At 36.5% G+C, this 26,917-nt stretch overlaps 4 protein-coding genes and 1 long non-coding RNA gene across 5 annotated transcripts; 2 read left to right on the forward strand and 3 right to left on the reverse strand.

Annotated features, from left to right (window-relative positions):
* Positions 1–6,380: 6,380 nt before the first annotated feature.
* On the forward strand, positions 6,381–10,711 carry LOC103464699 (uncharacterized). The gene is made up of 6 exons (XM_008408956.2): positions 6,381–6,593; positions 7,116–7,715; positions 7,793–7,903; positions 8,117–8,178; positions 8,921–9,181; positions 10,121–10,711. The coding sequence occupies exons 2-6, from the start codon at positions 7,124–7,126 to the stop codon at positions 10,184–10,186; spliced, it is 1,092 nt and encodes a 363-aa protein (XP_008407178.1). The 5' UTR covers positions 6,381–6,593; positions 7,116–7,123; the 3' UTR covers positions 10,187–10,711.
* Positions 10,712–12,571: 1,860 nt separating this feature from the next.
* rplp2 (ribosomal protein, large P2) lies at positions 12,572–15,074 on the reverse strand. Its single transcript, XM_008408957.1, has 5 exons — positions 14,966–15,074; positions 13,633–13,756; positions 13,514–13,562; positions 12,848–12,949; positions 12,572–12,702 (listed from the first exon to the last, which is right to left on the reverse strand). The coding sequence occupies exons 2-5, from the start codon at positions 13,753–13,755 to the stop codon at positions 12,626–12,628; spliced, it is 351 nt and encodes a 116-aa protein (XP_008407179.1). The 5' UTR covers position 13,756; positions 14,966–15,074; the 3' UTR covers positions 12,572–12,625.
* A 513-nt stretch (positions 15,075–15,587) lies between these two features.
* On the reverse strand, positions 15,588–16,547 carry LOC103464701 (uncharacterized). Its single transcript, XR_533691.2, has 2 exons — positions 16,309–16,547; positions 15,588–16,185 (listed from the first exon to the last, which is right to left on the reverse strand). It is a non-coding gene; the product is annotated as an uncharacterized LOC103464701 (long non-coding RNA).
* A 791-nt stretch (positions 16,548–17,338) lies between these two features.
* LOC103464702 (adenosine receptor A1) lies at positions 17,339–21,618 on the reverse strand. Its single transcript, XM_008408959.2, has 2 exons — positions 19,926–21,618; positions 17,339–19,211 (listed from the first exon to the last, which is right to left on the reverse strand). The coding sequence occupies exons 1-2, from the start codon at positions 20,276–20,278 to the stop codon at positions 18,578–18,580; spliced, it is 987 nt and encodes a 328-aa protein (XP_008407181.1). The 5' UTR covers positions 20,279–21,618; the 3' UTR covers positions 17,339–18,577.
* Positions 21,619–24,894: 3,276 nt separating this feature from the next.
* LOC103464703 (adenosine receptor A1-like) lies at positions 24,895–26,395 on the forward strand. Its single transcript, XM_008408960.2, has 2 exons — positions 24,895–25,427; positions 25,547–26,395. Exons 1-2 carry the CDS (start codon positions 25,066–25,068, stop codon positions 26,211–26,213), a joined length of 1,029 nt encoding a protein of 342 aa, XP_008407182.1. The 5' UTR covers positions 24,895–25,065; the 3' UTR covers positions 26,214–26,395.
* The last annotated feature ends 522 nt before the right edge of the window (positions 26,396–26,917 follow it).

Raw genomic sequence — 26,917 nt, forward strand, 5'->3', positions numbered from 1 at the left:
TATATATATAAAGACTGAATTTATTGTGGTATTTTAAACTTATAATAAGAAACAATATATTTGACATGAGATTGAGAGACATACAAAGATAATGAGCTAACTGGGTTTGTGATAACATATGACTTGTAATTTCCATAAGAAAACATGAATTGGAACCATTTATGCATGAAACATTTCTGTCACTAAAAACTTAATGTATGTGAGTGTCTTGTTCATATAAATATTGCTTGTACTGAAATGTCAGTGAATGTAATTGTAACTCAGTCAATGCCTTTGTAATCCTAAGAAATGCAATACGGTGATGATGTGTGGGTCTGAAAGAAGAACATTGTGTTCTTCATCCACTGAAAAAGCTGTACCTGCTAATAAAATATAATGCAATAAGGTGACATGAGTAGGTCACTTCAGTAATTAGCACTTTACTACGTTACGAAGCACTGAATATGTTAAGACTGTTACTGTATGTGTCAACATTGTACAGTACACAGTGTCATAATTCGCTGTTTTATTTATCCAGCAAAGAGTGCCTTTCATTAAACATGTACCCAAACTGCGTCATGCTTCCCTCTGTTGATTTTTTAAAGAATTTATTCTGGGATAAAATGTGCACAGGTCTAAGCAGATTTATGAGTTTGAGCTTAAATTTTCCTTATGTTTATTTATAAAAGTGATGAATGAAAGTGTAAGTGTCAGTTTTTTGGCTTTAGGGCTGAACTCTCATTAACGCCTCATGTTGGCTTGTTATTAACACCTTCTCACTGGCTGTTCGCATCGCTGATATCATGATGAAAATAATTGTGTGATGCTCCTGTCTTATGACAATATAGAATAAAATCATGTTTTTTGTGGGGGTTTTTTTTCTGTATTGATATAAATAGGTGGTGTAAATAGCAAGCTGGTGGAGCAGATGTTTGTTTGAGATCTAACAAGCCTGTTAGCTAATGAAGAACAGAAAAAGAGCCTGATGTAAAAATGACTACAAATTGATGCAGATGAAAACTGACACACTCTATGATATTTATTACAAATGTTGAAAAAAACCTAATTAGATCACATGTTCTGTTGGCTGTACTCTGTTCTAAACAGGGAAATTACAGTGTTGTGTGGGAAACAATGTCTTTGACTGGGATCACTTCAGAAGAAAAGCACAAAGTTAAACATGCAGTGCAAATTAATCTTTTATTACATGATCTATCTTGGCCTCTGAGGCAAGACAGAGGATGTTTTACTTGCTGTTTGTCCCATGCCTTCATATATAAACAAAACATTCCTAGTCAGTACCTCAAACTGTACCAAATTTATGTTGCTCCTCTGGATTTTATTTTTCTGAGCCAATTTCTGCCATAAAGGTTTTTGTTTTTCTGTTTTGTCATGCTGTGTTTTTGAATCTTTTCAACTTGACAACTTATCACTGAGGTCAGCATGCCACTCTTCTGATTTCTGATCGCTCATTGATATCCCACTGATACCCTCTGTTAGCATTTTAGCATTTAAAAAGACAGATGGCTCAGGCAAGGTCAAACCTAAAGTGAGGCTGCATTTATAATTCATGAGAAGTTCCATGAAGATATCAAATCCAGCCCGCCTTTGATAAAAAAATCACCCCAAGAAAGTGATTCCAAGACCAACCGGTCCAGTCTCTGTGACACACCAGTGTAGTGCAAATCTTAGTAGAACTAAAAATATCTTTGTAGCATGACTGCTCTTTACTTCTGACTCTCTGAGCTGGTGACAAGCTGCGTCCCTCTGCTCTAAAGGAAACAATGGACGAGTCTCACGCAAAAGCTCAGACAGTGAGTCTCATATCAGTGGATTGGGTTACTGTACCGTCAGCAGACACGTTAATTCAATTCTCAGAGCTGCACAGACAGCAGCCTGTGCACAGTAGTTTGCTGCCTCCAGAGAGTAAAGTCACCTGGAACTCAGCAAATTGTGTTCAAATCAAATCGCTTAAAGTTCTTCAGTTCCTTTGAGAAACTGCAACTCGTATTTAAAGCAAAGTGCACACCACATGAGGATGCTTTGGAGAAAAGTGTGCAACACCAAGTGATTTTGCTATTGATTGTGGCTCAACTTTGTTAGCGTACAGTATTACTTAAGGTATAGATCCCACACTGTGACTTTGCATTTACATTTTTATAGCCTGCTCATTAACTACAAGACTAACATTCTGAATTGAAAAGAAGTCCAATAATTTTCTAATGGAGATAGGAAACTCACTGTTCTGTCAGCATAATAGAAGATGATGAATGAGCAAATAATGAAACTGTTTTGTATAAAGTGAGGGTCTGGCCTTTTAGTGCTTCACATAAAATGCTGCCTGTACCTTGTCTTTGAGTACAATATTTTGTGAAAGGGTCAAAAGATGCAATAAAAAAATCAATTTTCTTCATCCCAAAAAATTAAATTCCATGTGAAAGTTTTAATCAATTTCTTTATACATTGTTTTATTTACTTACATGTTTGCTTTATTTGGAAGTGCAAACTAAGAATACAAGTCCAGCAGAGGTTACAAATGAAAATGCAAAGAATGTTCTTCAAAGCACAAACTACATTGTTTTGAAAAAGCTACTATGCCCTTTAACAATTTGAGACTTTTTCATATACCCAAGACAAATACAATAATTTGTCTCCAGAAATAACCTGTTGATTCAGGGGAACTAAATGCAAATATACCTGATACATTTTAAATGAGAAAAATCATGTATCATTTTGTTTCTCGGTCACAAAAATGCACTCCATTATATTGGCCTGTCACATAAAATCACAACAAAATACTTAGAGGTATATATTTGTTAAAATGGCAAAACCTGAAAATGTTCAAGGAATCTGAATACATTTGCCCAGTCCCTATACAAACTACAAAAGAGAATGGGGAATAATTGTTGTTTTACTACTGTTTCAGAAACATTTTTGGAAAACATAGAGCATTTGAGCTTAAGAAAATCCCCAAGAGACCTTTAGAAGTGTGTTTAAAGTTTGACCTGTTTAAACCAAAAGTAAAAAAAAAGAAAAAATTGTTTGGTTCAACACTTCTGGAAATCTCAAGAAAAATAGAAAAAGTGATGTGGAAACTGAGCATATCAACTTTATCATATCTGTTTTTGCAAGTATCTTTGTGACTGACCAACAATGACTTGCAAAGTAGTTCCCAGACAAACACATGACAACAGTAACAGATTCTTTAGATAGTATAGAGTCTAGACACTCATGTGACAGTTTTGAAAGAACAACTACTTCTAAAAACATGTTAAATGTTTATTTTATGAAGCTAAATAATTTTTTAATTCCTGGAATTTTTGCTTACCACCTTTCAGTATATGCAGAATGAGAATACAGTGAATGTTGAAGCACATTATTCAAACAGTACTTTCAGTAATATTGCTTCTATAAAACAGATTTATTTAGTTAGTAGACATAAATAGATCTGTTGTATTTTCTTGAGTCTGTTTCGATATGAATTGTGAGCAGCACAAATCATTTTATAATTGGAGAGAGGCGCCCCTGGATACACAGAGAAGTAATGACTCAAAGAGATAAAGATTTATGACAGGTAAATGCACAGTGACTGCTCTGCTGTTCTGCTGCAAGCTCCAGAGGTCAATGACCAACCCTTGTGGGACGAAACGTGAGTCTCACATTTGTAAAGCTTAACACCCATGAAAAATGAAGAAGGTGACCTAAAGTATCACTGAGGGCCAGACAGTAAATGGAGCGTTGAATTTGGATGAGCCCAGGATGCTTTCCATGACAACAACAAACTGGAAAATTCAGAAAGTCTAATGAGTATGACTGAGACAAGGATTCATGTCATAAATTTTACACAAAGATAAGTCTGGGTAAATCCACATGGAGAGTGAGCCTTACTAGAAGTGATGCAAGTAACAGACTTTAATATTTATCTACACACCTCAACAATTAAAACACTGTATGGGTAATTCGATCAGAAAGAAGAACTTTGACTAGAAATTAATACTTACAATATGCTGCTAGATATGCTGCAGCCACGGCACAATTTATGTACCCTTGTGTATGTTTTTCTTTTAAATCTCAGCATCAAATATGTTTGGTTCTTAAAAAACGATCTTAATGTAATGGTAAGAAGATTATGTTTGTATTACTCTTGTTCTTTTTTAAATTAAGTACAAAAATTTAAACAAAAGGCACAAGTATTGTTTTTTTTACAATGTCCATGCCTTTATGGATACAATGCACATGTTCACTGCCCAGACACCAGATCTAGTCAGTTCAAACAGCGACTCCAGCCCAGTGCTAACCAGGTGCACCTGATAAAAGTCACCTATGAGGGTTTAGATCTTGATAGAGTTTAGATTAGAACTTAAATTTCATTGGTAAGTGTGACGGCTGCACAGTGGTGCAGTTGGTAAAGCTGTTGCCTTGCAGCAAGAAGGTTCTTGGTTCCCGGCCCGAGAATTTCTGCATGGAGTCTGCATGTTCTCCCTGTGCATGCGTGGGTTTTCTCCGGGTACTCTGGTTTCCTCCCACAGTCCAAAAACTGTCAGGTTAATTGCCATCTCCAAATTGCCCCTAGGTGTGAGTGTGTGTGTTCATGGTTGCTTGTCCTGTGTGTCTCTGTGTTGCCCTGCGACAGACTGGTGACCTGTCCAGGGTGACCCCGCCTCTCACCCGGAACGCTAGCTGGAGAGGMACCAGCAACCCTCCCGACCCCACTAAGGGACACGGGTGTAAGAAAATGGATGGATGGTAAGTGTGACACCACGTGGAGATTTGGGTGTACTACAAAACAATCCTGTCTTATTTTTTTATTTTTTAACTCTCACATTTATTTTAAAAATTCACAAAATATTAGAAAGACTTGGAATATGTCAAGTTTGACATCAGCTTATGAATTAAAAGCAAATTAGTGAAATAAGTTCAGCTTATAGACAAAACTATTCTTGGCTGCAAACAGTCCACGTGATAGAAAACTTTTATCTATGGTTTCTTAGCAATCAGGATAAGACTATTTATAGTGATGTGTCATCGAGTTGACGGACAGAAAGATAAACTAGAAGTAAACACCTTATTTGAATGAAAACAGGTGAGTCTTTTTCTTTGTAAGATACTTTATCCCACAACACTCACAAATCAGTGAGGGTTGATTAACTCTGTTTACAAAACTACAATTTCCGTAATCTTTGAAGGGTCAAGTATAAAAGTCTTTGGTCAAGACTGAAGTAGACTGCTATAAAATGAAAAAGACAAAACATTTTTCCAAATGTGGTTTTTGAAACATATTCCTAAGTAAACTTCAAAAAAGGGAATTTAATATAAGGTTCTAGTGCCAAGACGAAATTAAATAATCTTTATGTGCTGTGACAAATAGAGTTAATAACAAAGCTCTTTAATCAATATAATCCAGGTCAGGTATCATCATTTTGAGTATTGCCTTTGTGAACCTGAGCCAAGTAAAATGACCTTAATGTCAGCTATACAGAAGAATGAGTCCCTTATTTGTTTTGCAAACAGATCTAAGGTTGCCTTTACTGTGTAAAGGTGTATAATGAACCCCATACCTTAGCAAAGTTAAAATGCCAGCACCACCATACAGACATTTTAAAAACAGCAGCAGAACTGGAAGAATACTCTTGTAGTGTTTGTGTTGTGTCCAAAAGATAACAGAGTAAAGGAAAATGAAAGTTTCTGTCTCCAAGCACTGCATGTTTGGTTGAAGAATTCAGTATGAGTCCTGTTTTTATTCTGAAGTCACTATTTAAAAGTTTCAAATTTAAATAATGGGCAGGATAGTACAATGAAATCAAAATATCAAATAGAAAATTTGGAAGACTGCCATGGCTATTGTGCAGTTACATAGAAATCTTCATGAAACATCCTAATCTTGATTTTCTGCAGTACATAAAATTCTAAAATGCACATGGATAGGGAAGACTTGCTATTTTCTGACATACAGCTCATCAACTGTTAAATTATCTTGAGAATAACTAAATTCCCGCAGAGTGGATTACCTCAAGTTATGTCACCAGTCATCCACATCAAAATACTGACCATGACACATGGTGATAAAATATTTATTTAAATTTGACAGAAAAATATGGGTAGTAACCTTAAGAAACAAAGATAGGACGAATATTATAATCATTTTTATTAAGTCACTCTTCATTTTAGACTCTAAAATCTAGATTTAGAAATGTCAGCAATTTCAGCTCTTCAACTTGGGTTATTTTTAGTACATATTTCTCCAAAGCGGTGAAATAACCCTTTATAAAAGATCAAGGATTATTCTTATTTTTTCTTCTAGAAAGGCCACCCTTTACAGGAAACACGCTGACTTCCTAAACGTGGCCGATTATTACACTGCGCAGCTAAAGAGAAACCGTAAACAAGGTCCGATACCGACGTCTATGTAAACCCGGAAACATACTATGACAGCGCAAAGTCCCCTAGTGTCATTTACCTTATCTCATGTGAAAGCGGCGACGTACTCCGAAGGGGGAGGACCTCCTGGTCTTGGTAACTTAGTCTCTTTTTAAGACATAAGTTACAGCGAGTACCTTCAAAACCAGCGATCTTAATATTTCGTACGGATAATTAAACGATTTCAACGGGTAAAGGTGAGTTTGCTGACAGAGTATCTTGATCATTAATACGTTTTGTTGTTTCTAATTTGACTTTTAAACAGTATTTAAAAACGCGTCTCTATTTGTGTCGCAGTAATAACCGTCTTATCTAACGCAACTCAATTACACTTTCCTGTTTCATCTGCGTTTTAAAGACTGTTTAGAATAGTAGACAAAAAATAAAACACTGCGTGAACTGTAACTGTCTTAAGATCCTATGTGTTACTTCAGAAATTAGATCAAGACATTATGCATTTTTTAAATAAACTTAATATTTTATCATGTATATTGAAACTGGCCCTAAGGATGCATGATCATGAACGGCGTGAGCAACATTCAAACATTAATTACAATAATATTCTTCATAAATAAAGACAATATAATAAGATTTTATTTTGAAAAAGTTAAAAATGAGTAAGAAATAACAGTATAAATAAATTAGAAAGTTCATGGGATTTTTAACTAAGAGATTTAAATCTGATAAAACATGGTTCGCTTTTCTCTTCTTCCTCTTAGAACCCACCATGGAAACAGCAACAGAAAAACAAAGGCCTGCTCACGGCCAGATCATTTCTGTGCCCCATAAGGACACAGTGCGTCTCCTGGAGGTTTATGTCAAGCGGAGCCTGAGCCTGAATGATGGCAGTGTGGGGGCAAAGAAAGCAGGGAAGATGGAAAAGTGGGTGACCATGTCCAAAAGGTATAGACGATCCTCCAGCGACCCTTCCCTACACTTGCACGAGGATTTAAATCCCAGTGAACCTAGTGTGCTTCCTGTGGCTGAACCCCAAATGTATGAACCCATGAAAGATCCTGAGAAATTAGAGGAGCCAGAAATCAAGACTAAAAAGTCCAAAAAGATCAAGAAACCCTCATTTTGGAAGACTTTTCTTGGCATTTTCAAGAATGAAGACAAAGAAGAAGATCAAGACAGTCCATCAGCGGTGTTTGACGATTCAAACCAAGCAACCAACTGCCTTCCCACAACTCAGATCTCCTTTCAAAAGAAATCGTTCAAGAAAAAGTCCTTAAGAAGGAAATTGTCCAAAAGGCGGTCTCTGAGATCAATTAAATTTGGCAAAGATGTCAACTCTACTGATAGCACTGGAGTAGAAGGTAACTGTTGCAGCAATAAAGATTCATATTACTGCATTTAAAAACTGCTCATTAATATCCAAACATTTGCTTAACAGCTGTGATCAGCGTCGAACCGACATACGCCTACTATGAGAAAGTATCAGAAGAACTTGAAAAAATTGTACATGAGGTCAAAGAACAAGAGGAAACGGAAATTCTGTCCAATGGTAAGAAATGGGTTATTTTGCTCATAGTTTGCAGCTGTTAAAAATAGTTCATTGCCGAAAGTATAGTATGGGCAAAAAATAACAAATCTGGAACTGGAAGTACTGAAGGGAAGAAAAAAATGCATAGTAGAATTAACATTTAAACTGAGTCTGTTCAATAAAACCTGTTCAGAAATATATTAATAGTTCCTGTTTGTTTGTGTTTGTTTTCAGAGGAAATTATCAAAAGGATTGTTGCTTTGACCATACAAGAGGGTGATGCCATTGATGACAAGGTGGGTATTTCCTCCTATTGTCAGTGAAAAAGTATTAGTTGGAAATAACAGAGTTTGTAATAATTGGATACCAGGATTAAGAGCTAAAGATACAGTAAAGATATGGTTGACAAGGAAACAAGTGTTTTAAATATAAAAGTTGAAAAACAATTTTAAAAAGATGATTTAAAGTCAAGTTCAGACTTTAAATCATCCATCAGTACCTCCGTCTGTTAGAGGCATGTTTTTGAAAACACAGCAAAAGTGGCTAAGTTTAGAAAGGAGGAAGAGCTTTACAGAGCATGTTGAGTCATAGAAGCTTTGAAAACCAACCACAGGTCATGTGACTGCTGTGCCATATGGTCTGTTGAAACACTTTTACATTAAATCACCTTAGATCTATAAGTGAACAAGCCAACAGTAGTTAATTACGTGTATTGCAAAATGTAATATAAGACAAAAAGGCTTTTACTCAGTGATTTCCTGTTTGTATTTTCTAATGCAGCACTTTACTGTTTTTTTTTATCTTTTACTTAAGCTGTTGAGTATTTGTAGACTTTTAATATTTTCTTGCTCCTTAAAGTGCACACAGTACAATGAGAAAGAATTGCAGTGAGTCAGCTGCCTAACAGCTTTCAAGTAATCATTAACCATATTTACTGAATTACTTTGGATTACAGTAAAATGATCTTTGCTGCGTTATCTCAAGTAGGTCAAAACATACTTTCCCTCCTGATAGCTCTATTGTCCTTATCTCCTTCAGCTGAAAGATAACCCCACGCTGAGCAGCTTTTTCCAGGGCATGTCTTACTCCTCCTTCCAGAAGATGGCAGATGCTTACCTGGAGAAAGAGGCAATGCCAACCCACAAGCCGCCCACTGTGCTACCTACAGCACCCGAGCTGGTCAAACTGGCTTTCACCCTGGACTTCACGGCCAGGGTTGCTGGGCTTTCAAAGCAGAACGTTGGTCACATCACTTGTCTCGGGAACCGTTATTTGCACGACCGATTTGAATACAGACAGGTGAGAATGCTTAAGAATGGATTCCATGTTTGCTAAAGACAAATTTATTGGATTTTGATAGTTTTCAAGCATAAGGAATGTCAAGCTCTAAATTGTACCTGTTAGGTTGTTTCTATTGTGAAAATGGTACAATTACTGCTGTTTCTTAGGATGACAGTGTTTACACAAGCAAATTATTAGAAAAATCTAACAATCTAATTACATTTATTTGAAACAAAATCTATATTACTATTGTCTTATTGGCACAACATATTGATTACAGTAAGGAATAATCTTGGCTACACCTATTACGTTTTTGAGAAATGGACTTAAAACAAAAATGACAGATACTTCTACCAAAAACAGCATACAGTATTACTAAAATGCTAATTTCTCAAGTTCAATTTCAACATGTGAAACTAATATAGATTCATCATTTACATGAATAGAAATGTCAGTCTTTTATTCCTGTTAATTTTGAGGATTATGCTTAAACCTAACATTCATCCATCCATCCATCCATTTTCTTTACACCCTTGTCCTTTAGTGGAGGGTTGCTTAAACCTAACAAAAAACCCAAATTAAATTTCTTAGAAAACTGAATTTCACACAAAACCACTTAGCAAGGAAGTGTGCATAAATACTGAAATTATTCAACTTTTTAACTGAATCTGATATTATTTAAGATGCAACTTTAGTGCAAATTAAATACTTTAGTAGGAATTTTAAAAGAACAGCCTAATCTGTCTTTTTGCAAGCAAGGTAAAGGTGTAGGTAAAAGTGTAAAACTTTAAACCCTAGAAAAAGTATGACAGATATTTATTTCCAGTTTGAAACCTTAGCTGTTTAAAACTTCACTATCCCTTGATAGCATAAGTCAGGCAATACCTACAAATGCAAAAATGGAAAAGTTGACAGACTGACTGGAAATGTTTTAATATCTTGTCTTGTTTCTTTCAGGCATGCACAGACCACCCCTGGTCTGACAGTGATGATGTAGACAATGTTCCTCTAACAGGCAAATGAAACTGAGATCTACCCAACTATCCACATCCCCACAGATGCGACTACAGATCTGCACAAACTTCACTTTATGAACACTGTCTGAAAACTTAAGTTATTTAACATGTGCTTGAAAGATTTTACTAAGCTGTGACCGAAAACCTCTGAAAATGTGACACAGCAGGATGTTTTCTCAGAAAGATGTCACTTAACAGTCCAATGGCCCTAAACCCGATCTTTGTGAGCCAGCCACCAAAAAGTACTGAACTGTGATAGCACTTTGTTAGATTCATATTTAGGTGCTTCTCTAAGAGACACTACAATGCAAGGCTTTTTTGCCAAATTTGAAAATTTGTTGATTTGTAACAATAAGAAAAAACTGCAATATTTTCTTCTGTATGGGTAACTCTGAGCTCTTGTTAAATATGTATTGTGTGCACCAAAACTGTGACTTTTTGTTATGAATGCTGGCATTCATAATGTCAACTCTGATCTTGTTAAATATTGAAATGAGTTTTATTTTTTAATAAACATATCTATGCTTCTTAACATGGTTGGCAGCTCTTTGATTCACTGACATGTAAGCAGGAAGCAAACCAGAAATGAAGTACAGCTTGTCAAAAATAAAGACCTAGTTCTCATAAGTGAAGAAAAGCATTATGTGAGCTGTACTGCTCCTTCTCCTTTGTGTGGGGAGGGTGAAGTTTATCTGAATGAGTCAAACTGTTGATACACCTGGAGGATAAAGAGCTGCTTGGACTTGTTTCCAGGAAAGGGCGAACTCATAGGATTAGTTTTTTTTATTTGCGTTAGAATGGATTTGATCTACTTTCACAACTCAAACTTGGGTCATGAGTCCAACAGGTGTATAGATAAGTTCATTTGCAGATAACCAGCAACAGGTCACAAGACTACATGCTAACTTGCAATTACAAGATGGTATGTCTGTCAGCTATTATGACTAAAGTGAGCACGATGGCTCTGCTGCAGCATGAGACCGTGCATAACCTACCAGAAATAATGATCTCTCAGGGGGAAATGACTACATCCAGTGCACTGCCAAGCAACAGATGAACTTGCATACATCAGAGAAAATGGCACAGACAAGTGGACTGCAATGTTACCTGCTCATACAAGGAGCATAATTCACTTAAGTATGGCAAGAATCATAATAAAATGCTAAATTTAATGCAAAGCCAAGTTATAATTTGACTTAAAAATTTGGACTTCAAAAAATATTTCCACATTAATAATTGTATCATTAATTGGGAAATACAGGGACAACACATAAAAATTGGCAGGTGAAAGCAAAAATTTGATTTCTCAAGTGACAAGTTAACTACTTGCTCAATCAAGATTATGCACGATTGTGTGATCAGTTCTCAAAGATGAATTGTCAAGATGACGTCGACTCACATGCTAAAGCTACACCACAAAGAAAAAAACAAGGTTTCTGGTTGCAAACAGTAGTTTTAACATAGAATTAGTTAGAACTTTGATTCAGTCAGACCTCAAGCCCTGGACAATATGTGAACTCTTATGACACCATACTTTGGTTTGAATGGTTTTGCCTTTATAATACCTTTAACGTGAGAAATACTCATTGTGGGCATTGGGAATTTCACAATTTGTTTTTCTTTAGACTAGAGAACAAAAGCAGCCACTTGTGCTTCAATGTTGTAAGACTGGTTTGAAGGGTTTCCAGTTATGACAAGACAGGAAACAAGACAGGAAAATATTGCCACAAATTTTAGTTTCATGTTGATGCATAGAATAAATAAGTATATTTATATATGTTGACCTTGTGTTTGGACATTTGGCTTTGTCTCTTCGAGCTAGTCTATGTTTTTGTGGTCTCACAAATTAACAATGACCACATGCAGCGATGGGATTGTTTAATGGCGTCTTAATGTTTGTTCAGTGGTTCTTAACCTGGGTTCGATCGAACCCCAGGGGTTCGGTGAGTCGGTCTCAGGAGTTCGGCGGAGCCTCTGCTGCGGAGATAAAGACACACTTGTGTAAAGTCGAGATGACATGCCCCGCTTTGCCATCACTTGCTGCAGAGAATCACGTTACATTGCTTAGCCAATCAGAGCTGTGGAGGAGCACTGATTGAAGGAGTTCCACTCTCAGCATTGATTTGAGCTTATGTTTTTAATTACTTCAGCAAAACTCACCGTTTTTACCAAATTCTATAGTCTAAATCTGCTCCTTAGTCGCATCTTTTCGGGGTTGCTGCTGCCTCTAGTTGCGTGGGTGTGGTGAATGCGCATATGAAACTGGGGGGTTCGGTACCTCAAAAAAGGTTAAGAACCACTGTGCTTGTTCTACACAAATAATCAGACATGAAAAACTGCCATAATGCTGCATAAAAAAAATATATTTAAAACACAAAGACAAATAGTCAGATATCTGTGTAAACCTTTTACATTTTTATTGCTTTTTATACACTGAGAAGGACGATTAATCAAAGAGTCCGAAGCCCATGTCTTCGTCTGACTCTTCAGATTCCTCTTTCTTCTCTTCTTTTTTCTCTTCCACTGGAAAAGAAAGTAAAACCAGCAGTTCAGCGTAGGCAAAACTATACAGATGTCACAGAAAACACTCAAAAAATCTGAGTGTACCTTACATTTACAAACTATTTTATATGTAGCTGTTTAGTTGTGTACAAAGACATAGACATACCAGCAGCAGGTGCAGCCCCAGTTCCAGTGGCCCCACTACCAGCAGCTGCCGCCGGTGCTGCTACAGCACCACCTGCTGGTACAGAGGCTAACTTGGAGAGGCCTAGAAATAGAAGGGCAATATGTTGGGAAAACTTTCATCTGTGGCATAAACTATAAAGTTATGTACCGTATTTTTCGGACTATAAGCCACTACATTTTTCCCACGCTTTGAGCCATGCGGCTTATAGCCTGGTTGGCTGTTCTGTAGATTTTTCTTCAACCACCAGGGGGTTCTTTAGCAGGAAGTGAATCATTGGAAGTCAAAATTGGAAATCAAAGAAAGTGGTGACTTTTATTTAGAAAAAGCACATGCTTGGTCACGACAGAGAAATGTTTTCAAACTCATGCCCCCTCATCATGGAAACAACACGAAGAAGTTCATATGATGCCACTTTTAGAGTTGAAGGCCATCGATCTGGCAGTACAGATCAATAGCCGCTGCACGTCCTTAATAGCAGATTTATTAAGGATGCAGAGTCCTTATGAAAAACAGAGCGGTGGAGGTATTAGTGGCTTAAATATGTACGTTTCCAGTTTTTTTTTTTTTTTTTTTACTTTGTGGGTGTGACTTTTAGTGAGATGCGCTCTATAGTCCGGAAAATACAGTAAATTATATAGTCCTTACCTGAATTCATGACTTCGTTGATGTCTTTTCCATTCAGTTCACTAATTATCTGATGAATGAGTAAGATTTTTACTACATGGCATCTACAAACAGAACTTCATAATCATTAAATTACATACTTTATTCAAGCGTTCATCATCGGCCTCAATTCCCACGCTGCTCAGGATCTCCTTGATGTCTTTTGCGGAGGGCTTGGTGTTCCCACCGAGAACAGCGAGCAGGTAAGCGGCCACGTAACGCATTCTGGAAATAAGATGGCAAATGAGTAAGCTGTGTCAAGTTATCCATAAAGCATGCAAACTCAAACGTCACAAGGAATGTTTTAGAACTTGTGAGATTAATTTAAAATGAAACAAATGCCAACACATGTAAAACACTGTTGGTTTGCAAGAAGTGCAATTTAAAACTGCAGAATTTTAAAAATTGCACCTGTCAAACTTAAAACAAAAATCATACCAAAGATTTTTGAAGAGGCAAATGTTATACTAACAGAATTGGAACAATTTACTTTTATTTTAAAATAAAAATGAATCCCAACAACTATGTTGTGCTTGGCAAATCAGCAAGAAAGTTAAGTCACATTGGTGACATTTTTCTACTTAATTAGCATTATGTTGGCAATTAATCAGAAAACATTGTTATTTTGTGCTCTAGTTATGCTAGCCTCTGTGTACCTCCGTTTTGTACTTGTATCCCCAGTTAGTATTGTCCTAAACTGCTTCATACATCTAAATAAATCACTTTCTACCTACAACAAATTAAGTATTTTGAGGTGCTAAAACGTTTAGCCCACATACATGAGTAAGGTGTGTCATTAGTTGAAAGTTTTTGTAATTATCTGTAAAATTTTATCCAATTTTGCTCAAATTTTACTAATTGCTCAATTTCTTACCTAAAAAAGTCCAGGAAGCAACAACCTAACAAGCAGTACGAAAAAAATGACCAGTGTCCTTTGTATTGTTTAAGACTTTAATACTGGCACATTTCGGTTAAGGGAGAAAAATAAGTTTTCAGAGCTTAAACGTGGAATAAAGCCTCTTAAAAATGCACACAGCGTCTGAGTCTAGTACAGATTTAATCATGGTCATGTAAACACGAGGAAGGGGATTTCATTTCAGCGTTGCTAGTTTTAGCTTTTGTTTTTGATGTACTCAAAATATCACACGACCAAATAAACGGTCACATTATTGGATATTGTTTTACACAGCCTAAGTCTACCTATCTACGTTATTTGTCAGTTAAACCGTGCCATTTATAGTATATCACAGCTAGCACAGGTAGAAGCATGTGGCCATGTTTTCCAACTACCTTCTATTTCTAACTGCGTAGCAGGACACATAGACGCGTCCATCACGATTTAAGCACAAAATATAAGTGTGTGCTTTATTAATATAGGATGATACAGAAGGTGGTCTACACAACATGGTATAAAAGGTGTAAATTTTGACTTACTTTTAAGTCTAAATAGACACGAAACGTCGGTCACGCTAAGCAATCCGGAAGAGGGTGGGAGGTGGTCCCGGAAGTTGAAAAGGATGGGAAAGGGCATTCTCATTGGCTGGTTTGTATGCCAGACAAATTACGCCAAAACGTGCTAAGCTCTGCTCCCTTCTTTGTTTACAACATATAAAAATTTGGCGGTATTATTTGTTGTTCAAATAAAAAATTCTATTCTGATTACAGACTTGTTTTAACTTTATTTTGTTTATTTTTAATTTAATTTAGGATTAAATATGTAAAACCATAGTAATCTCGCAAATATATTCAGCCGTTTCATTTGTTTTATAAAATTTTATACAGATTAAAATAAAATCTAAAACAAAAAACAACAACCTGTGCAGTTGCACTAATTTTTCTAGTGCTACTAAAGAACCAGTCTTTTACAGGGCATTCATTTCGTCAACTAAGACCTGTTCACTTTAAATATTGGATTTCTACATGACCTAGTCTGTTAAATTGTCCCATTAAATCCTATTTTCAAGCATTACTTCATATTTTTAGCAATTTTCTGGTATCAGATTGTTTTGACAATCCAGAGAGAGGCCAGTGCACACAAGTCAGTTAAAGCCATACACAAAGTTGCAAAGTATTTGTTTTATTATGTCCTGTAGACGAACTACAGTCTTCAGGAACTAAACTGCAGTGTAGTTCCTGTAGAAACTGTTTATGTAACAGTTTTCATTGTTACATAAATATCACATGAAATGCAAAAGTTTAAAAGGATGGTGTGAACACCTTTATTCACATCCTACAATTCAGCCAACTCCTCCTGTCTCTCCTGAGTGAAAAGGCAGTCGATCAGAAACACGACTGAGTCTGATACAAACTCTGCTATCTTCTTCCCATTTGACACATACCAAATTTTATACAAACATTCGATTAGCAAAATCATCACAAAGATGATTAAAAAGGCTAGGAAGATACGATCCATATAATAGTTTGCCTTTTCTCTGAAGGTCCATTGCTCCCATGACTGCGCACGCTGATTTTCTCCATATTTACTGAAATGCAGCAAGGCTTGCTGTTCATCATCCAGGTCTTCCTCCGGAGCCTCCGGATCATGGCTGTCGTTCGTTTCTTCAGTGTTTGCCATTTTACAGTTCCAAATGTAAGCTACTTTCAGAAGCTTGAGGACATAAAGAAAAACAAGATGCCAGCGTTTCTATTCAAAACTGGAGAAAAAAAAAACATCAAAACATTTAATCTTACAAGTATAAAGCGTCCTACCTTGAAGAAGATTTACTTTTTAGATTTGAGAAATATTGAAGAAGTACACCAGAAATTGAGACATTTACCTTCTTTGCTTCTCTTTTAGACCATGCTTCTGTTTCTATACTATTTGTTAGGCCATAGAAAACAGAAACAGCTGATGAAGCCAGTAATGCCGACTTGGTTATGCGGTATCTCTGTCACCAAGACAAGGGCTAAGGATTTAACCATGCTCAGCAGTTTGAAATCCCTCAGCAAGGAGGGGGGGCTGACAGATGGTAATATACGTATTAATGAGTTCATGACTAAGAGACAGACAGAAACAGAGAGGCAGTGTTAACATTTTCTTCCATTAGACTTCAAAAAAGTAAATGTCTTTAAAGAGCAGAATTATTTTTATTACTGTAAATGTTGTTGTTTACCACACAGAATCTGAAAGACAAATTGCATGAAATTTCACAGGAAATTCACATATTTTATTTCAGGACACTTCTGTGGAAACTATAGGCAGGAGTCAAACTGATGACAAAGCAGACCTACTGCAGAAGCTTTGGGTTTAGAGTTGGAATAAATCAGCTTAATGCTCTTTGGGTAATTGATTCAGATGGTCCAATGCTTTTCACCTCTCCGCAACATCTTTTAATATATGGCCCAGAGAAGCTGAATTAGCTGAACCGAGCCCTGCATTATGTGGTAAAGGCTTTGCACTAAATTGCTTGTCTTTGTCATAGTTCTGTTCCATGGAAAGTAGCCTGTTATTTTGCAGTCTTAGCAGGGTAATTTAATTCCTATGCGTATTGAACAGTGATATAATAATAATAAAAAAAAGGTTACACAGAATAACAACCACATTTAACCTCTAATGACAGTGCAAAATATTAGCCTTTAATATGTTTTTATTTTTTCTTGACAATAAAATCTTCTTTTGGTCATTTCTGAAGTTTTGACCCAGTTCCAAGCTTTTTAAATTGTGACCAATAAAGTTAGAGTGGAAGAGTCTTGTGACTCACATTAGCTGGTTGAAATGTTAATAGATTAACACTGACATGAAGACACCATGAAAACAAAGATAATCTTGACTCAAATGAAAGCAAAGAAAAAGTTGAGGAATTTGAAAAGAACATTTTTATTACACCCATTATTGCTTGAAATGAAAGTAAATGATTCACAAGGTTACGACTGCTTCAATAGTTTTGGTCATTTAGCAAACACAGACAAATTTAGTATTGGTTAATATGAAAAAAAGACAATGAGGAATATCCTGACAGTATTCATAAGACAGGCAAATCCGTGGAAGGAAAATGCAGTTGACATTTGAATACTTAATGTCTGCTAAAACATTTATGTTAAATTTGTCCATAACATCCCCAGCCAACCTCGGGTCTGTTGCCCTTTTCTGCACTTAACCTCTAATAGCAGTGGCTTTTGTCAACACCCGTTTATTCTTTTTACAACTTTGGCAAACATATGCTACTGATTTAAAAAAAATTAAAAAAAATAAAAAAATCCCCAACTTGGTCTTCCCCATAGAAGAGTGCTAACATCAATGTTTGGGAACAAGTAGTCCTAAACTGACTGTTTTTTTTAACTATTGTAATAGTATTTGTGCATATTGTCTTACGATTTGGTTACAACAGTTGACTAATTCAAGCAGCATATCATCAAATTTTTTCAGTTATATCAGGGCAACCTAAATAGAAATATTATCTATCCAACAGTTTAACTTTAAATTAAGAAGAGAAAAGACAATGAATGAATATAACATAGGTTCCCATGAATAACTGTAATTAGAAAGGATTTAATACATGGCTGTCTGGGTAAAAAATTTGTGGCTAGGGATCTGGAGTTTGCATGTTCTTCCATGTGTAGATTATTTTCTGTTACTCCCATAGTCCAAAGTCATAACTGTCATGTTAACTGGACCCTAAGTTGTGCTCAGATGCGTGTGTGTGCAAGGTTGATTTTTAATGTATGTCTTTGTGATGGAGGGGTGCCCTGGTCAAGCTGTACCTTGGCTCTTGCCTTCTGATGACAGGAGATCATCCTCCACCCCAACCTTCACCCTCGTGACCCTTGCAAGGATAAGTGGGGTAAGCAATGGATGGATGGAATTTAACACACACTTTTTACATTTAATGTAAAAAATTTTTTTAAATCAACAGTTGCCTGCATATCTAAGTAGAACTCAAATAGTGTTTAACAGTTCCCAAGATCATGTATACTGAAATCACAAAGAAAGAAATTATATGTTAAAGAAACAAGATCAGTCACACTTTTTTTTTCATTTTTGAATATTTAGAGCATTTTTAGTCCCCCTGGGACTATGCATTATAAAATAAAGTTCTTCCATATTTCCTATAGATTCACAGCCACATTTTCACTCCCTTCTATTGCGCTAGTAGGGCATCGGGTGGGCACCAGTGGGTTACATAACATGCAGCGGCGAATTATTTGGATCAGAGTAAGACGGAACCGTTTCATTCTGAATGCATAAACCATCGGGTTGAGTGCTGAGTTTACATGAGACATAAAAATTCCTACATACACAGCAAACTTGGGTATGTCATAGTCTGAGCAAAAAAAGTTGATGCAATTCATGATATGTATTGGCATCCAGCACATTATAAAAAGAAAAACCACCAAGACCAGCGACTTGGCCAGCCTCAGCTCCTTTCGGTAGTACTTTTCTCCATCACAAGTGGCCTCAGCACGGCGGTTGAGCTGCTGCCGGATCACTCTGAAGATCTCCCCATACAGAATGATCATCAAGACCAGTGGCACCACCACACAGACGAAGAAATTAAAGTACACCATGTAGTCCATCCGAATAACATTTTTAAACTCACAAACGATCTCTTTGGAGTTATTGAAGTTCCCATGGTGCAGGTTGTTCCAGCCAACCAATGGAACCAATCCACTGAGGATGGAAAGGATCCAACACATACAAACTGCCATGTACGCCCTCCCCTGGGTCACTATGTCGCCATACCTGGGCAGCACAATCAGAAGAGAAATGAGATTTTCTCCAATCACCTAAATGCACTCGCAGACAACTTTAATGGCATTTTCCTGAACCAAGGCCAGCCGGTTATTTCTCAGAAGCATATTTTTAAGTGTCAGCCTTTGACTTCAGGATTCAGCTGATAGGCAAACATTAGTGTGGACACCTGCCAGCTACCTAAACAAACTGCCTTTGTCAATAATTTAGGCAGACAATATTTTAATTTACTTAAAAGGTTTAATGTCCAGCCCTCTGATTTGTATAAAACTTGGCACAGATGTGACTGGACTGTATGTAGGATTGACACACTCAGTGAGTATTCCTCTCTGTCTCTCTTTAACAAAAAAAGAAACATAGGTCTTTGTAAATGAGACATGTTTGAAAAGGTTCAGTGTCAGTAGAGAAAAAATATTGAATATTTACTTGTTTTAATTTAAAAGACATTTCGAATCAAGTGGTGAAAGTAAAAGTTTAGAAAACCACTCTAGAGCAGAAAAAAAAGATTTTATTCATTTCCTGTTTTGTTCCATTAGTATTATTCAATTATTCATTTTGAAAGCGGTTTTGGTCTCTTACATCACAACATGAGTAATATACCGTATCACTCTCTTCTTAATTGTATTCAGTCTTAATTTGAAATGCAGGGGAAAAACAACATGTAAATTTGAAATATAGATATGTGAAGTTTAAACTTTTTCTTACCTTGTGGGAATTTTTATGCGCAGATATCGGTCGACAGCTATGGCCAGGAGGGACAGAATGGAGCTCTGAGTTATGATCAGCACCAGGCTGGAGAGGATGAGGCAGGTGTAGAACTGCGTCCTGAATCCCAGACTGATGACAATGGCCAGAGGGATAACCAAACTTCCAACAGCGATGTCAGCCACAGCCAGAGATGCAATAAAGCTAAAGGTGGTGTCACGGAGAGTCTGGTTCACATACACCACAAGCACAATTAATACATTCCCTAGGACAGAGGCCACAGAAATGGCTATCTCAATGGAGATGTACGCCACATCCATATGCTCCCTTGGCTTGACACCTGAAGAGGACATCTTTTTTTATCGTTCAGTACCTAACTTATCTTTGCTCAGACTGTAATAAAATGTGAATCAGTTCCTTTTCTCCTTTTTGTGTTCTCCTTCAGCAAAAGCATCTTCCAGTAAACATGTAGTTCAGCTGAGACAGATGCAACTTTAGCCTTGCCACATTTAGAGCCCATGAAGGCACACCGACTGTTCAGTCTTCTGCATCAAATTCAAAATCTCTAAGGAAGCCAGAACTGGTACATCACCACTCTTCTCTACTCTCTCACTCCCTCCTATTCACTGACTACTCTGTATAAACGAGTCATAACATCAAGGGGAGGGACTTTGTTTTCTGCAGCACTCTGCAGCATTAGTTTTGCTTGCATTAAGTGGGTATGTTTGTGCCTTGTGTGTGTATGTGAGCATTACATTTTACTGTGGAAACAAGCTACATAATAACTGGAAGGATGCAGTTAGGCTGTGAGGATGGGCAATCATTAGCATTGATTTGGTCATATAATAAAGTTAATGTATCTTCATTAACTTCAACAATAGACTTCAATGTAGTCCGTGAAAGTGGTTTGATCTCCAATATGAAAGTTTTATAACTACTGTTTTTAGGATGTCATTTTCTCAGAAAACAGTTTTTTGTGTGTTCATTGACACTTTCTCAGGGATCATTTTATATAATTTGTTAGGAATGTGTGGTTATTTGTAAATGTTGAGCAGTAAAAACCATATATTTTAATTTTACCACTTAAAAACTCTTATAAAGAGTGTTGCCCTCTTTCCATCTCCTTTTTTCTTTCTCTCTCCCTTCCTCTCCCTTTATCTCCATGGGGATATTGGAAGTGGAAATCTATGCTTCTGTTAATTAAAAATGTCCACTAATGTTGGAGAATTTAATAATGCACATGACAGTAAACTGTAGAATGCTGAGATATTCAGAGGTCACAAACATAGTCCTTTACTGAACTCTCACAAATCAGATAAGGGTTTCAAAATCACAAACAAGGCGGCTTTAGGTATTCTACATTTAGTGTATATTAGTACATGTTCGAAGAGTCTGACTTAAACTATAGCAAATTAAAGATGCCCAACGTAGTGAAGAATAAGATGGGCTCTCCTGTTTTTCTATTTCCCAAACTGGAAGCTACAGTTGGAAGCTAACTTCACTTTTGTTTAATACTGTGTTACAGTATGTTGGGCTACAGTAAACTCTGCAAAAAGAACACGTCAATGCATTTTATGAATGTTAATGATAGTGCAGCCCTCCACAAACATCTACTCCTAATTTTTTTGTTGATGACTGTTTTGTAATATGCAGCACAGTTATTATTTAGCATCTTATATTACCTTGAGAAATCAGTTTAGAGAAAAATTCATAATGGTAACTGAGACTGAGAAATTTGATTAAAACACTAAAAACCTTTACAAATACCTTAACCATTACCAATAATCACAACAGTGTGTTGAGTTGGGCTAACATGCGCCATTATCTAGAAACCACAGTCATTGATTTTATTATTGGCTTTATTATTTATTATTGGCTTGTGCCTGTGCAAGATCAACAACATGACAACGAAGCCCCTATTACCGGTTTTAATTAGCAAAGTTATTTTTAAAATTCTTTCCAAGCAACCTAGTGATGCATTTATTGCATCTTGTCACATTGCTGTCTCTGTTAGTCATAATCAGGATGTGAATCTAAGCACTTAGGCTGACTGATTCAAGTGTTTACATGAATAAAATTAATGAAAGGTATTAAATAGCAGAGAAGGGAGGATTAGTAGAAATAATCACAGCCCATCTCTCTCTCGAATATTAGATAATGCTTAAGAGGTACAATGCTTTGCAAAAGTCTATAACCCTTGAACTTTTCTACATTTTGTCTTGATAGAACCACAAACTGGAATGTTCTGCACAGAAGTGTTCCAATTATCGTTTTCGGACAATAAAGTATATTTCTATTCTATTCTATTCTATTCTATTCTATTCTATTCTATTCTATTCTATTCTATTCTATTCTATTCTAAGATTTTAGATAGTGGGCCAACACAAACACAAGGTAAAACAGAATTGTAAATTAGAGGGGAAAATACTTTGAATCACCTTCTATGCAAATAGCTGCTGCTTGTCTTTTGCTGTGTTTCTATCAGATTTCCACATATAAAAGCATAGATTATGGCCTATTGTTCTTTGCAAAATTGTTCATCCACCATGCTTAGGTTTTGTAATACTTGTTCACTAAAATTCTCATACCTCTGTTCTGAGGCCATCATAGAATTTTTTTTTTAAATACTGAGGTTAAATAACTGTTTACTATAGGGTCACTTATGGAGGCAATTGACAAAAAAATGTATATATATATATATACACACTCTTCTTGGAGCAAATACGGAGTATTTAAACCTGGCCGTCTCCACCTGTTGGGTCGCCTTCGGCATCCACTTGGCCTCCTGTTGTGTGTGTGGTCCTTTGCTGTCGGGCCTCAGCTCCCCTCCTCATGCACATTTGAGTTTGTCTTTGTTTTTGCACTTCAACACTTGCACTCATACATCATTTCCAAGCATTTTCATTACACCACTGACACTTACTTTCACAGACCATTGTAGTTTTTGTTTATAAATATCCCTTTTTGTGCACTTTAACCCCTGCATGATCACCTGCAAAATAATGCAGAATCAAACAAATTTACACAAAAATGTCAACATTTGCACAAAGATAACACTCTAAATCACATTTTTAGACAGTTTATCAGCAAAATAAGTGGATTTGGGGGTCAGTTAAACTTAAATTTTTCAATGTATATGTACTTAAATTCTTTGCGTGATTAACACATTTTGTTGTGGACTATACCCATCTTTAATTCAAAGTTTAAACTTACAGTTTTTAGACCAGGGAGTTTTGTTAGATCTGGAAGTGTATAGTGTTTTCATCAAGTCTTACTGGGAAGACACAGGTGAGAGGTGGAACGTGTATGGACCAGCAAATCTGCAGCTCCAATTTGCCTTTGCTCTGTGTTAATATCACAGCCCAGATTGATATAAATAAATATGACTGTCCATCTCTCACTTCTTCCTGTGAACATCATTACTTGTTCTCTAGGCAGAGTCTGGCCCCAAAATCTGATAGTGCAATTCCTGTTTTTTTATCTGAGGGCCATGGTATCAGACATCACACTCAGTTGCAAAACCATAAGCTTTGACCATGAGTTTCTAAGAATTGTTCCCATTTTGTTGCCTCAGACCTTAATACATTTTAAAAGGATTTTACGACAACCCAACACAAATTGCCACACCGTTTGAAAGTTGAAAATAATAAATACACATGGTTTTTGATTTTGTTTTTATAATAAAAAAATACATTCTAAAAGGTTACCACTGCTTTAGAGATTGATCTCCAGAGGTTGTGGTGGCTGTGATATTAACAAAAACTACAATGGACTGTGAAAGTCAGTGTCAGTGGTGTAATGAAAATGCTAGGATATGATGTATGAGTGCATGAGGAGGGGAGCTGAGGCCCGACAGCAGAGCACCACACACACAACAGGAGGCCAAGTTGATGCCGGAGGCGACCCAGCAGGTGGAGACGGCCAGGTTTAAATACTCCGTATTTGCTCCAAACCAACAGGTCAGCAGCACACGTAAGAGGGGGAGCAAAAAGGCAGATGACAAAAACCCCTGCAGTCCAGTTAATAAGCCCCAGGGCCGTAACATTGCTTGTGTCGGTGCTGGGATATTTGATCAAACGGTGCCTAAGCAGTTTAATTCTCCTTTTTGTTTAAGACAGTACGCCTTTGTGTCACACAGTACAGCGTTTTGTTAAACAACTGATCTGGTCTTTTTTATCACTTATCTCTTCTCAAATGAGTTTTGCATATATGGTGACACATAACAATGTGGGTTGACGATGTGGTTATGGCTCAGAAAGTTGTTTTTAGCTCAAATAAAAGATAATAGCTGACTATAGCATCACGTGTATATGCAATGAGACTTGCTTCTTATCAGATGTACCATTTGAAGTGAACCACCATCCAGCAGTTATTAAGCATATTTCTAAGAGGTTTTGTATAATCTGATGCAATCTAGTGTTAAATCTTGTGCTTAGACTTGCTGTAGCAGAAAATAATAAAAACAAAACAGAAAGAAAGACTTGGAAGTATCAGTCTGTGTATATTAAGTAGTAGTTTCAAACTTATTTAATGGATTTTAAATGTGTCTATTCTAGGTTAGTTTCTAACTGCAGTTTAAAGACAGACAGTGCAGGAACAAAATGCATTTTTTCAAGGACAATAGTATAAAAGAAACTAAGAGTAGGGTAAAATAAACAAATGCCACACAGAAGAAAGTTTGATTTGACTTCAGTTGTATGAAATATGAAAGGCAGATATGTACAGTGAGATTATAAATGTGTGACCTTAAAACCACTACAGTGCTGTAGTGGTACCCAAGTCACCGTAAATAATAAAGTCAATTAATTAGTTTGTAGCTAATATTTAATTATTAATTAGTAATATTAGCTAATATGATTATGCTTTTTATAATAATAATAATAATAATAATAATAATAATAATAATAATAATAATAATAATAATAATAATAATAATAATAATAATAATAATAATGTAAAAACTTTTATTGTGCAAACAAAATTTTAAGCAATGGTTGCAAGACAGACTAAAAACAAGAAAAAAATAGAAGAAGTTGCTGCAGCTAAGGACTTCCTCTAAAAGCTTTTCAAGAGCGAGATGAATGATAAGTGGCAGAGTATGATCTAACTTTTAGTCTCGCTCAGCATTAGAACCTGCAACATGAACCAGTCAGACTCAAACAGCACCACGGATATTGATATTGAAAAAACGATTTACACTTTGGTGGAAGTTCTCATTGCAGTATGCTGCTGTATTGGGAATGCGATGGTTGTTTTGGCTCTGTGGAAAACAAGAAGCATCCAGCAGCCCACCTACTGCCTCATTGTGTCTCTGGCTGTGGCTGACTTTCTTGTCGGAGCTGTGGCCATACCGTTGGCTGTGCTGGTGGATGGCCGAGTGAAAACTTCATTCCACACTTGTCTCTTCATCAGCTGTGTGGTGATCCTGCTGACCCTAGTTTCCGTTCTCTGTCTGACGGCCATTGCTGTGGATCGATACCTTCGGCTCTCTCGCCCTTTCTGGTAGGAAATTTTTCAGGTATTATAAAATGTGCAGATGTGATCTCAAGGCACATTCTGCAGGTCATCATTTTAATAAGAATTACAATTAAAAATTGTCTTACCAATGCTATTCTTTATAGGTACAAAAGGACAGTAACCTGGAGGTATTCATATACTGTGACTGCTGCATGCTGGCTTTTTGCAGTACCACTGAGTTTCACTCCCATGCTTGGATGGAATGCAGGATCAGCGAACTTTACTCCCTCTGATAATTGCATGTTCATAAAGGTGATCAGCTTGAATTATCTGGTCTACTTCAACTTTTTTCTTTGCACCTTAACACCACTGCTGGTGATGACTGTATTATACGCCTATGTTTTCTGTTACATTCGAGAAAATCTCAGAGAGAAACCAGGCAACGGTGCCCAAAACCAGCCAAGGAACCAGTCTCTTTACCTGAGGAAAGAGAAACAGCTGGCATCATCTCTGGCTCTTGTCTTGGCTCTGTTTGCACTGTCCTGGCTTCCACTTCACATTATGAACTGCATTCATTTATTTGCAAAACGTGCAACCAAAATTGCTTTCCATATCGGCATTTCTCTTTCTCATGCTAATTCGGCAGTAAACCCTGTCGTGTATGCATTTAAAATAAAAAAGATAAAGAGAGCATACATAAACATCTGGAAACGGTATACTTATTGTGAAGCAGAAAGTCAAGGATCTCAGACCAGCAAGTCTGATGTTATGCTCACCTGCAACAATATGAGTGAGACCAATGACAATATGAGTGACTCCAATAAAAACTAAAGAAGTTTATCTGTGAAAATGTAGCAGCCTTTTTTATTCTAATCCAATATATTTATTAATGCTGATAATGCTGGCATAAATAGGAATAGCAATTATGCATATATGAATATGTTTTTATTGATGCTAATGACATTGATGTATGGACTGTATTGCTGTTTATATAAATACTTCTTAACCCTTCTTGACAATATTGGTATGTCTATGACTAGTAAAGGTCTCTTCTCTTAAGAATTTTCTTGAATTTCTTCAGATGTTTATTAATGTGCTTATGTATCTGTGTTAGGGTGTGATGTGAAAATGAAGACATTTTTCTTGTCTAAAGAATGTCCGTTTTGCAATGCAACGCCATAAAGAGTTCATGTATTCCTCTGAATGAACTGAAGGTGCACAATTTGGTAGACAATAGGAAAAAACGCTGGCCAGGCGAGTGAAACCACAAACGTTTTGTTTTTTTTGTCTTTTGAATCACTGTCATCAAATATAGTAAATGCTGAAGTGCAATGCTGCAATACTGAAGTCTGCGTCTCATTAAGGTTCCGTTTTATTGTTCATAAAGAAAAACACTGCACAATCTGGAGCTGCATTTTTTCTAAACAGATTTTTTTAGAACACAATTCATGATTTGTAAAACTTGTGTTTTAGGTACAACTCATAATTGTAAAGCTCTTATTTGGTCTTCAGAAATTATGTGGAAAGTGGTATAC

The sequence above is a fragment of the Poecilia reticulata genome, linkage group LG5 (assembly GCF_000633615.1).
Source record: "Poecilia reticulata strain Guanapo linkage group LG5, Guppy_female_1.0+MT, whole genome shotgun sequence".
Classification (NCBI taxonomy): domain Eukaryota; kingdom Metazoa; phylum Chordata; class Actinopteri; order Cyprinodontiformes; family Poeciliidae; genus Poecilia; species Poecilia reticulata.